The sequence below is a fragment of the Callithrix jacchus genome, chromosome 3 (assembly GCF_049354715.1).
Source record: "Callithrix jacchus isolate 240 chromosome 3, calJac240_pri, whole genome shotgun sequence".
NCBI classification, from domain to species: Eukaryota; Metazoa; Chordata; class Mammalia; order Primates; family Cebidae; genus Callithrix; species Callithrix jacchus.
Genome location: NC_133504.1, coordinates 129784955 through 129797141, shown reverse-complemented (window position 1 = coordinate 129797141; position 12187 = coordinate 129784955). Strand labels below are relative to the sequence as shown.

Sequence of the window (12187 nt, the reverse complement as noted above, 5' to 3'; positions counted from 1 at the left end):
TTATTAGATAACTTTAGTAGAGAAGTGAGAGATGGCTGGGCATGGTGGCTCATGCCTGTAATTCCAGCACTTTGGGAGGCTAAGGCAGGCAGATAACATGGTCAGGAGATCAAGGCCATCCTGGCCAACGTGATGAAACCCTGTCTCTACTAAAAATACAAAAATTAGCTGGGTCTGGCAGTGCATACCTATAGCCCCAGCTTCTCAGGAGGCTGAGGCAGGAGAATTGCTTTAACCCGGGAGGCAGAGGCTGCAGTGAGCCAAGTTTGAGCCACTTATACTCCAGCCTGGGTGACAGAATGAGACTCCATCTAAAAAAAAAAAGAAGTGAGAGAAGCTCAGATTGTATGTAGTTCAAAGAGATGAAACATTGCTTTTGAATCAAATAATGTTTTTTGCATCCTTTCCATAAGTTACTAGCTGTGTGACTCTGGACTAGTTATTTAATCTTTCTGAGCTTGATCTTTTTTGTTTTTTTTTTTTCCATTTGTATTAGGCCATTCTTGTATTGCCATAAAGAAACACCTTAACTGGGTAATTTGTAAAGAAAAAAGGTTTAGTTGGCTCATGGTTCTGCAGGCTATACAGAAAGGATGGTGCCAGCATCTGCTCAGCTTCTTGGAAGGGCCTCAAGGAGCTTTTACTCATGGCAGAAGGTGAAGGGGGAGCATATATGTCACATGGGGAGAGTAGGAAAGAGAGAGTGGGGAAGGAGGTACCACACACTTTTAAATGACTAGATCTCAGAAGAATTCACCCAGTAATATGAGAAAAGCACCAAGCCATGAAGGAGTCATTCCCATGACCCAAATACTGCCCATCAGGCCCCACCTCCAATACTGGGGCTAATTGAACATGAGGTTTGGTGGGAACACATATCCAAACTGTATCACCATTTGTAAATTGGGGATAACAATACTTTTTTTTTTTTGAGATGGAGTCTCGCTCTGTCACCCAGGTTGGAGTGCAGTGGCTTGATCTCGGATCACTGAAACCTCTCCCTCCCAGTTCAAGCAGTCCTCCTACCTCAGCCTCCCAAGTAGCTGGGATTACAGGAACATGCCACACTGTCTGGCTAACTTTTGTGTTTCTAGTAGAGACAGGTTTTACCATGTTGGCCAGGCTGGTCTTGAACTCTTGACATCAAGAGATCCACCCTCATTGGCTTCCCAAAGTGCTGGGATTATAGGCATGAGCCACTGTGCCCTCCCGCATAACAATACCTTGAGCATTTCTGTGAGGAGTTGCAATAAAACATGTACAGTACTTGAGCTATAACAGTCAATTAATAAAGATATGTGTTTCATTAAGTATTTTCCCCCATTATTTTATTTTTTTCTGGTATATACAGAAATTGTTTTACTGGTTATTAGCTTAGTTATCTAAAATGTCTCTAAGCTTTTTTTTTTATTGTGTATCCCTATTAGTAAATATTTATGTAAATTTTGTGTGTACTCCTACACATATTAAAACACATATAATAATAGAAATTAGCGAAATAGTAACTTAATAGAAAGTAAAGTTCTACTAATGTTTTCTTCACATACTCTAATGGACTTTCTTGTATACCTCCTGAAAAGCATGCACCCCTCGGTGATAATCACACAAGGCTGCCTCCAAATACAGACTTGCTAGTGTCACATACAACAAATATCCTACCATTCAAACTACACCTTCCAAGAGCACAGAGCTGGTCATAATGAGGTCAAAATTGGAGGTATGAATATAAATCAGAAGGACAAATATGGGTGAGTCAATCCAAAATACATCTCTAGGAAAGTTAACAACCACCACAAAACCAACTAGTAAGTAGAAATTCCAACTAGTAATTCCAACATGTGAATGAATATTTGAAACACACCACAAATGCACAATAGAGACCTCTGACTGCTGACCTTCAGTCAACTAATCAGCAGTTCCATCTGAATCCCATGTTGCCTTGTGGTTGGGGTAAATCATTTTGGATTACTTGTGAGAGAGTAAGGTACCGTGAAGGTGTTCTGGAGCTTCCCTGGCATTGATGAACAAGTGAGCTCGGAATGAAAAATGTGCGGTTTGTTGTTACTTGAATCAGCTTGTAGTGCAAGGTGGGATGTTCTTTGCTGTGGGACCAAACCAAAAGGAAGATTCCTTGGAAGAAGGGGAGGCACTTTCTGCCTCTAGTTGGTCTAGAGGCAGTTCTGAGGCACCCACCCTAGACTAAAATCCTCTATTTCTTATTCCCTACTCATCCACCTCTGTCAGGTAACTGTAGCCCTGTCAGACCAGAACAGGCTCATCTTTACTAAAGTTGTAAGTTATTAAGCTGTTTTCTTGCCCACCTACTCTTTTCATTGGTTTCAGCTGTCAGTTCCCCAGAATGTGTCACTCCTACCTGGGCAAGTAATTAAACTACATGAGGTCCTAGAGAGAGAAAAGAAAAGGAGGATTGAGACAGAGCAGAGTACATCTCTGGAAAAGGAGAAGGAATCAACTGAAGATTATGTGGATGTACTGAACCCTATGCCAGCGTAAGTGCACAATGAATTGCAGTTTATTCATTCAGTTGTTGAAACTAATTTCTAATTATCAAGGAGAGTTAGCCACTTGAACCTGTTAAGCCAGGGACAATAAGCAGTCTTGGGGATAAACTGTATATCTCTGAGTACATGCCAATTTCCTCTTCTATGTCATGATCAACAAAATGCAAATTTGAACCAACCCTCTTACCACACAGGAAATCCCCTTCCACCCACGTTTTTAGAATAAATAGATAATCTTTCCAAGCTCACACCTAAATAAAAACTCCTATGAAGAAGGCATATTTTTTCACTATGCAAACTCTATGATTGACTGATTTCCTATCAGAAAATTATACCAATAAATTTTAAATACCTAGAATGTTCTATTCAACTGACCAGTCGTCAATCAGTGAGTAGTCATCGAGCTTGTACTTTGACAACGGTCCTGGGTAAAATGTGTAAGGTGCTGGAAAATAAAGAGGTCCAGAAAATGCTAAATTCACGAACATCTTAACATTTATTTTTTTATATTGTTGAAAAGATTCTGAGCTCTTTCCTCCTGGAATCTTGGTGGTGGTGTCCTAAAACCTGTCCTTGTACTCTCTTTGACATAAGGTTCTGTTGCATACTCTAACAGTACTATAATCACTGAAACCTGCCAACCATCACGTTTACCTGAAACCACTGGCAACTGATGGACTGATAGGTTAAAAGTCACATAGACTGCTAATTTTTCTTTTTTCTCAATAAAACAAGTAATATATGTTTATTATGTGTATAAAATATTAAAGTTTCTTGTTCCACCACCACTCAGAGATATTTGCTATCAACATTTTAGTGTATTGATATTCTACCATATTTTTTGAGGGGTAGTTTTTTTTTTTTTTTTTTTAAGACACTATCTCACTCCATCACCCAGGCTGGAGTGCAGCTGTGCAATCTCAGCTCACTGCAATCTCTGCCTCTGGGGCCCAAACGATTACTGCGCCTCAGTCTCCTGAGTAGCTGGGCCCACAGGCCCCTGCCACCGCACCTGGCTAATTTTTGTATGTTTGTAGAGACAGGGTTTTGCCATGTTGTCCAGGCTGGTTGCAAACTCCTAAGCTCAAGTGTTCCACCCGCCTTGGTCTCCCAAATTGCTGGAATTACAGGTGCGAGCCACCACACCCAACCTCCTACCAGACTTTTTTCTATGAGGTTTTTTTCCTATGAATATGACTATATATTTTCTTGACTACACTGTACAGGTGATCTGTATAGGTTGAACAATGGTCAAACAACTTTTTGACTTTGAGATAATGCAAATGAAATATACATTCTGTATAAATTCTATTTTTTGAGTACCCATACAACCATTCTGTCTTTCACTTTCAGTATTCAATAAATTGCATGAGATATTCAACTTTTTTTTTTTTTTGTCAATCAGTTTGAGCTTATGAGGTTGCTCAGGTTAGCCTTGAACTGATGATCTCGCCTTTGCGAGCGCCATGACCTCCGGCGGGAGCCACTTTGGGCCCCAGAGATATTCAACATTTGATCATAAATTAGCTTTCTGTTAGATGATTTTGCTCATCTATTGGCTAATGTAAGTGTTCTAAGCATTTTTAAGGTAGGCTAGGCTATGCTATGATATTCAGTAGGTTATGCGTATTAAATGCATTTTCAGCTTATAATATTTGCAACTTCCAGTGGGTTCATCAGGATATAATCCCATCATAATTCAAGGAGCATCTGCATATTGTGAATATGAGAAGTGTTTACTTTTTTTGCATATAAAAATAACAATGCCATAGAAAAACATGTTATACCAAAAGAAGTGAGTTCAGACATATGTAAATATCAGTTATATTAAACATAGACCATAGAAGAGAAACATTTACATGTTTTATATCCTTGAAAGGAAACCCCCCAACAGATATTTATCCAAGAACCTATTTGTCAACTGAGACTGGAATACATTGTTAATTCTTGTAGATTTTCAAATGGTAATGGATTATGTATTGATCAGTAGATAACTTTTCAGGTTCTCTTTGTATAAAAAGGTTTTGAAAGAATTAAGGAAGGAAGGCCTTAATGTTAACATACTCAGAGTGGCATAGGCTTATAATAATAGATCATTGTAATTACATAATTGGAATAATAAAGCCGGAAGTTTTAAGAAAAGTTAACGACTGCAGCTCTCAAAGTTATTTTGGTAGCATTTTTTTTTCAAGTAATGATCTTCGTCAGTTAAAAGTAAATTCTGTTTTTTTTAATCTCACCTCCATAGATGTTTTTATACAGTGTCCCGGAAAGAGGCAACTGAGATGCTCCAGAAGAACCCTTCCTTGGGAAATATGATCCTAAGGCCTGGCAGTGACAGTAGAAACTACTCCATCACTATCCGGCAGGAGATAGAGTATGTTTAATTTTTTAAATATATGGAATTTTTTAAAGCATAGTATCACTTAATACACCTGCTATGTGTTTTGTTGAGGGCTGAAATGAACACAAGAATAGGTAGGGAATGTCATAAAACCAATACTAAAGACTGAGCCATTGCTAACATTTGCAGCAGGGAAGAAGAAGGAATAGCACATTATTTTGGTCCTGGATATAGTTGTATTGTTTATTCATTCAATTAAACAAATATTTCTTGAGCAGCTGCTATATGTCAAGCCATACTTTGGCCCTGAGAATACAGCACTGAAAAAAACAAACAACATCCCTGTTTTGGTTTGAGTTGCCTAGCAATAAAAATATAAAAAGCAAAACATCCTGGCTTCAATCTTCAATGAGTTTACATTCTTATAAGGAGACACAGACTTAAACACATAAGCAAAAATATATGTGGTAATAAGTTCTACAGAGTAAAATAAAGCAGGATGAGAGAGATGGGAACCCTCAGAGGTAATAAAGGGAGCACATTTTTATGGTTGCTATTGTTTTAATATACAGCGGTCAAGGAAGACCTACTTTATTAACTGATTTAAGCAGAGAGCTGAAGGAAGTGAGAAAATAAATCCTACCAATATCTGGGGCAAAAGTGCTCCGGGCAGCAAGTGCATATGTTCTGAGACAGAAGAATGCTTGACTTGTTCAAGTAAAGAAGAGGGCTATTGTGACTGTAATGAAATTAGCAAAGACAAAAGTGGTAGGAGAGGAGATTCCAGAGGTGGGGGCAGGGAAAGATCACTCAAAGCTCTACAAATCATAATAGGGACAAGGGTTTTACATTGAATGACATGAGAGGCCACTGAACTGTTGTTATAATCTGACTTATCTATTTAAAAACAGGCCATTTAGGAGCCTCTTTGTCAAGGTTACTAATTTCTTTCTGGTAAATGGTTTAACTTTGATAAAGTCAGTTACACTTAAATGCAAACGTTTTCTGTGTAGTTACAGTAGTTAGATCTTTCAATAGACTCCAGCTTTCAAAGTCTATGAGAACTTGCACTTCATTGGGGACTCTGGCTTAGTTAATACTTCCACAACTGATAATAAAATTTAAATAAAGAGATTTTGTCTTACATGAAAATATTCAGTAAATGACTTTCTTTAATATATATACATAAACAGAACTTTGATTTTTTAATTTGCTATTCCTAATGGGGATAATATTATTTTATTAAATTTTATACTATAACATATCTATCAATTAACCTATCTACTAATCCACCCCATAAACATCTATAATTCTAAATATGAAGATATGTATGGTGAATAAAGGCAATTAAAAAGAAACAACTTCCAGAGACAAATTTAAAAACATGGCATTATGTCTACATTGCTAGTGTGAACCACAGACCAGTAAGCGTTATTCACCTGCCAGTAAACAGATATTTGTCTTTACACAATAGTCATGGACACTGAACATATGGCAAGAATGTTAGATGGTATATCAGATCATGGTTCTTTGGATAAATGAATATGTGTGTGTAAATCTCTGTGTGTGTATTTCTACAATGAATGTCTGTCAACTTAAACTTGCGGTTTTATTATGTTTTGTTTATTATGAGCTAACATTTGAAGTTAATGGATTTTCAACTCTATTGAAATATGGTAGAAAATAATAGATATTTCAGTTACAACCTAATTTGATTTATAATTTAGTTGACTATCTTGAAACAAATACAAAAGAAATCATTTTTCTTATTGTTATGACTGCCATTAAATATCAGTGAACTTAGGATAATTTGTAGGAGAAAAGTGGATTTTTCTCTTTAGTATATCCCAATCAAGAAGTTTGTCCTTCTTCAGGATTTTGAAAATTGTTTATCCCATAAACTACAGCATATACTTAACCATTTACTTCCACTTTTAAAAATAAGAGGATGTACTGAATTAAAAATTGAGATAACAATTTTTAATAGAAACATAATCTAAATGCTTAAAAGTAAAATTAGATCACCAAAGAGAGTGATATTCTTTTCCTTAATGTTATTCCTTTCTTGGTCAGATTGAGTGGTTGATCCACTTACATGTGACCCCTGTCTTACTATTCTGCATGAGATGAACAAAATCTCAAGACCTGTTAGCTCCTTAAAGACTGCATCGTTCCTGCACATAGAAGCTTGATCCCTTTTAAGGTGGTCTAGATTTGTCCAACTCTTTCATTACATTTTCTATACAATTAACTACAAAATATGACCGTTTTCTGCTACAGACGTGGTGTGTGACTAAACTATGAATTTCTGTACTTAGGATATGAATGTAGTGTCACAGTTTTGACTCACAGTTTTATTGTATTTAATTTATAAGTTAAACTCATAAGAGTCTGGAAAAGGAGTTCATATCAAAGTTGCATAATTCTAAATTTAATAAGCTCAGTTTCAGTTTGAATTTATATAGGAATTCATGCTTTTGTGAGCTGATGGTCATCAAAACTTACAACATTTTATAGAACTAATTGCTCTCCCCCCACAAAAGTTCATATTTAGAAAGCAAGAAGTATAGTGGTTAAACTGAAGCATTCTAACACTAGAGTCAGTGTGCACTTATTTAGGCTTTGAGAAATAGTTTATACCTGGAAGTGGATAAGAAAAATTCATTTGTATTGCACAAATTTTCTTTACATGCCAGATCCATCTGTGACATCAAGGTTTGTTAAATGTATTCTCTGATGCCTCAAAACAGGCATTTCAGAGTACCTGAATTTCATATCTTCTATTTAACAGGTCATTTAATTTCAAAGGAAAACAATTGTATAGAGTATTAGAATTTTAGCTTGTTATACTGCACAATTTAATGTAAAGAATTTGGTAGAAACCACGGCTATTAGGAAGCACCTGTGTTACCCACAACATCAATTCATTCTCTTACAGGTTATGGGAGAAATGTTCAGTCATGCAAGTTAGATGAATGTTTCTGGTAAAACACTAGCTGAAAAGTACAAGTTGGTTTACAAAGCAGTACATAAAAATAAAATTATCTCCATCTATTCACAAAGCAGCTGTGGGAGGAAAGACTAATGTTCTCAGGCCATTCAAAGCCAAATTACCAGATGACTCTTGTCTCAGTGTAAACTATCATCTATCTTTACCCAGCCCAGCGGTGCATGAATTCATAAGACATAAAGCTGTTCTTACAACAAAACATCATGGCTTGGTTTGGCTTTCTTGAAAATGTTTTCACTAGGTACCAAGCTAGTAGTATGGAAACTTTGGAAAGCCTTTAGCTAAGGCAGCAGTAGGAAATATTACCCAAAATTGATTTCTTTGCAAAAATTGAGGTCAGAAGCTAAGAACAAGTATTTATAACAACATAAAAGGGCACACCTTTTCTTTAAAAAAAAAAAGCCCTTCCATTTTGAAGTCAGCATCAGGAAATTTTAATATAGCAAATTCCATCAATCTTGTTTTTTTTTAATCTCTCTTTATTTCTTTGGAAAAGCTGAACAAGACAGAATATGAAAGGAAAGCAAAAGGTCTAAAAAGAGAGTCAAAATCTAAGCAACTTCAATGGATTTTTTTCCCCACCTTTTTCTGTTTCAGAATTTCATCGTATTAGTCAAAAGTTCAAAGATACCTTTTGACCTTTGCCACTTTTCCTCCCACAGCTTTGCTATGAATGATGATAATGATATGATATTATGGCTTTTAATAACAACAATTGTTGTTCCCCTTATAGGTTACCATTTGTGAGTCCTATATTGAGTACTGGCAAACATTTTCTTCAGGCACAAAAAAAACTTTGAGACAGACAGTATTTTCCATGTTTTACAAATGAAGAGGATGACACTCACAGCAACTACTACATTAAAACAATACATTTAGGAAGTAATAACAATGGTTATAATTTACTGAGTACTTAAATGTGCCAGACACTGCACTAAGGGCTTTGCAAACATTAACTTACAGCAGCCCTGTGAGGCAAGGCATCACCATCTCCATTTTATAGATGAAGAAAATGGAGGTTCAGAGAACTCGTGACAGAATCAGAATTTGAACCAAGTTTTCTTTCAGTCTTCCAAGGAACAGCAATCCCTTATTTAATGGGAATACAGGAATTCTAATAGAAATTGTAGAGTTTTCAAAAGTAACTGTCTGATTATGAAGATCTTTTCATAAAGGGATAAAGATAAAGCCAGATACAACCACCCCAAAAGGGTACTCTATAACCTTCTGTGTCCAAAAATGTTTCCTTCATCAACTTGTAACTGATACCTGAAGCTTCCACATTAAGGAATACTTTCTTTTAGGAAGGGAAAAGGCTGGTTAGGTTTTATTCGGTGGTTTGAAAGTAGGTTATTGGAATTTATGAGCTGTTTCCCATTGTGATTTTCAATAGAGAGGTGATTTGGATGTAACGGTGGATGAGAAGAGTCTCCTAAATAGAAGACTTCAGTTTCAGTCCTAACTGAAAATGGAAGTTTGAATAGATTTAAAAAAAAGAAGGTAGAAAGACCCTGTCCCTAACTTAAGCTGATGAACACTTCTGTTTTAGACAGCTTCTGCACATAGGAAGCTGTTTAATTAGTGTCATTCAAGCAAATGACAACATAAATGCTGTTTAACTTGCCAAAACTAGAAAAAGTTTTGGTCCTACCATTCTTACCATTACAAATCACGGGAATTCAAGACAAACATACTCTGGTTCAAAACTAACTGAAAGGATATTGACTTCTGATCTCAGTATAAATTTGCTTAGTTCTAGCAGGTAACAGTATTAGATGGGAGGGTCCTTTTTTTTTTGAGACAGGGTCTCACTCTGTTGCCCAGGCTAGAGAGCAGTGGCACAATCATAGCTCACTGCAGCCTCGACCTCCTGGGCTCAAGTGATTCTCCTTCCCAACACCTGCGTAGCTAGGACCACCATGTCTGGCAAATTATTTTTATTTTTTTGCAGAGATGGGTTATCACTATTTTGCCCAGTCTGTTCTCTAACTCCGGGGCTCAAGCAATCTTTCTACCTTGGCTTCTCAAAAGTTCTGAGATTACAGGTGTGATCCCACCCATGCAGCTCCTAAAACTTTAAAAACTCAACTTCATAAATATTTATTGTGTGCCTAATGCTAGAATACAAGGATGAATAGGATATACTTCTTGTTCGTAAGCAGTTCATAATCAAGAAAATAACCATGTATTCAAGTGGTAATAATTTTGAGTGCTATGTGACTAGAGAAGAGGAAGACATTACAATTCATGTATTGTACTTACGTTCTCATCTATATGTTCATATAGTGCCTAAGACCCAGTATTTTCCATCTCTCTAAGTCAGCCCCAAAGTTAGGAGATAGTCACAGTGATATATGAGTTAATATGAATAACAGCTATTCAGTGCCTTCTGGTTGGATTAGTGATAATGTAGAGTAGAAACCAATGTACTTTTAATAATTCTTTCTACTTCTCTTTTAATATGGAGAATATATATTTGATTTTTATATACCTATATAGAATTTTATTATGTTGTTTACTTTCTAGGTTACTGACATTAAATAAAATTATTTCTACATGAAAGATTTTTAATTCTTGATTCCTTTTTTTTTCTGTTTATTCTTTCTCATTCACCCACTCAATGACCCAGATTGCCTATATTCCTACTGAGTAGCCCCCACAAAAAGACACACTGCAAACCACCAAGGATTTTTTGTTTTTATTTTTTGCCAAATTACAGTCATGAGAACATAGGTTGATTATACAGGTGATATTTTATGTTTACTTTAGTTTGCATTCACCCAATTGTATAATAAAATAGAGACTAACGATTTGTTTCATTGTAGCATGCCAAGAATCAAGCACTACAAAGTGATGAGCGTAGGACAGAACTACACTATTGAACTGGAAAAACCTGTAAGTAGCTATTTTTATTGTTGTTGATGACCATCCTCCTAATTCCTTATAGCCTCCTAGTGCTGTCAAAATAAATAAATAAATAAATAAATAAATAAATAAATAAATAAATAAATAAAATGAAAACCAGTTAAGTTAAGGAGCCCTGAACATGGCAGACATATAGGGTGAAAAGCGAGATTCAAGAATAGGTGGGTGAGACAGAGTAAAAGACAATTTGCTTCTAAAAATTCTTTCCACTTTTCTTTCTCTGCAAATCTTTGCAGAGAAAAATTTGCAGAAAAGAAGAACAGTGGGAATAATTTTTTCATGGAAAGAAAGATATTTTTGTTAAACATTCTCCAATTATAAATCTTCAAATATGTTTATTTCTAATGGGAAGAAATCTGTAAATGCCTAATCCTCTAATACCTGTAATGCTGAAGTTCAGAAATCCTCTCTTAAAATAGTAGTGAAGAAAGGATTTCTTATTTGTCTTCAACTCTTCTCTCACCCTAGCTGACTTATCATGGGCATAATGATACAGCTAAGCACTTGACATATATCATCCAATGTAATTGTTATCATTACCCTGAGGTAGATATTGTTATGCCTTTTGTACAAGTGAGGTGATTGGTATTTACACTGTTCTGCACTAATGAGAATGTGGTGATGTGGCCTATGTTTCAGAATGCTGAAAAAGAGACTCTATATAGTTCTGTGATTTTCGGCTGTAGTAATGGGAAGATTGAGTCAGGAAAGATGTCTCTGGATATCACTTAAATAGAACTGATGGGTCTTGAAGATATTTATATTTACCTAGTTCCTCTGCTTCTCTGGGCCCATGGTGTTGATTAAATAGAAAAAGGAACAGTGTGGTTGAATTTCTTATATTTTGGTCATAATTCTTAGAGAGCAAGGCAGCTGCTGATTCATACAGCACACTTACATCTTTGCATAAATGCCTCCCAAAGCTTCTCAGTTCTCAGATCCATTCCTGACAGGACTTTTAAAATAAAATTCAATAAAGAAGGCAGAGAACTAGATTGCTAAAGGGTAATCCAAATAAATAAGTGACTAAAAGCAATTGACAAGGAAGAATAATATGTCATCTTTGTAACTGGTGAACTGGGGTTCATTTCTGTCATTAGCTTATACAGTCTGCAGTGTAAGGAAAACTAACAGCCTGTATTATTCTTTCATTTTTCACCCTCCACAGCAGTACCCCTCAACCCCTCAATAAGGTTGTATTTTTGTGAAGTTCTCTTTAGAGACAGGCGTCTTGCTATGTTGCCCAGGCTTGAGCACAGTGGCTGTTCACAGGCGCAGTCATAGTGCCAGCCTGAAACTACTGTGCTCACATGATCCTCCTACTTCAGCCTCCCAAGTAGCTGGGACTACAGATGCGTGCCACTGTGCCTGGCTCAGGAATTCATT

General features: G+C 36.2%; 1 protein-coding gene across 1 annotated transcript in view; it reads left to right on the top strand.

The window, feature by feature from the left end:
• STAP1 (signal transducing adaptor family member 1) overlaps positions 1 to 12187 on the top strand; it is a 40753-nt gene that overhangs the window by 18278 nt on the left and 10288 nt on the right. Inside the window, exons 5-7 of the mRNA XM_035293633.3 lie at positions 2344 to 2510; positions 4771 to 4899; positions 10702 to 10771. Of these exons, the coding sequence (XP_035149524.1) occupies positions 2344 to 2510; positions 4771 to 4899; positions 10702 to 10771 (366 nt within the window). The remainder of the gene's footprint in view (positions 1 to 2343; positions 2511 to 4770; positions 4900 to 10701; positions 10772 to 12187) is intronic.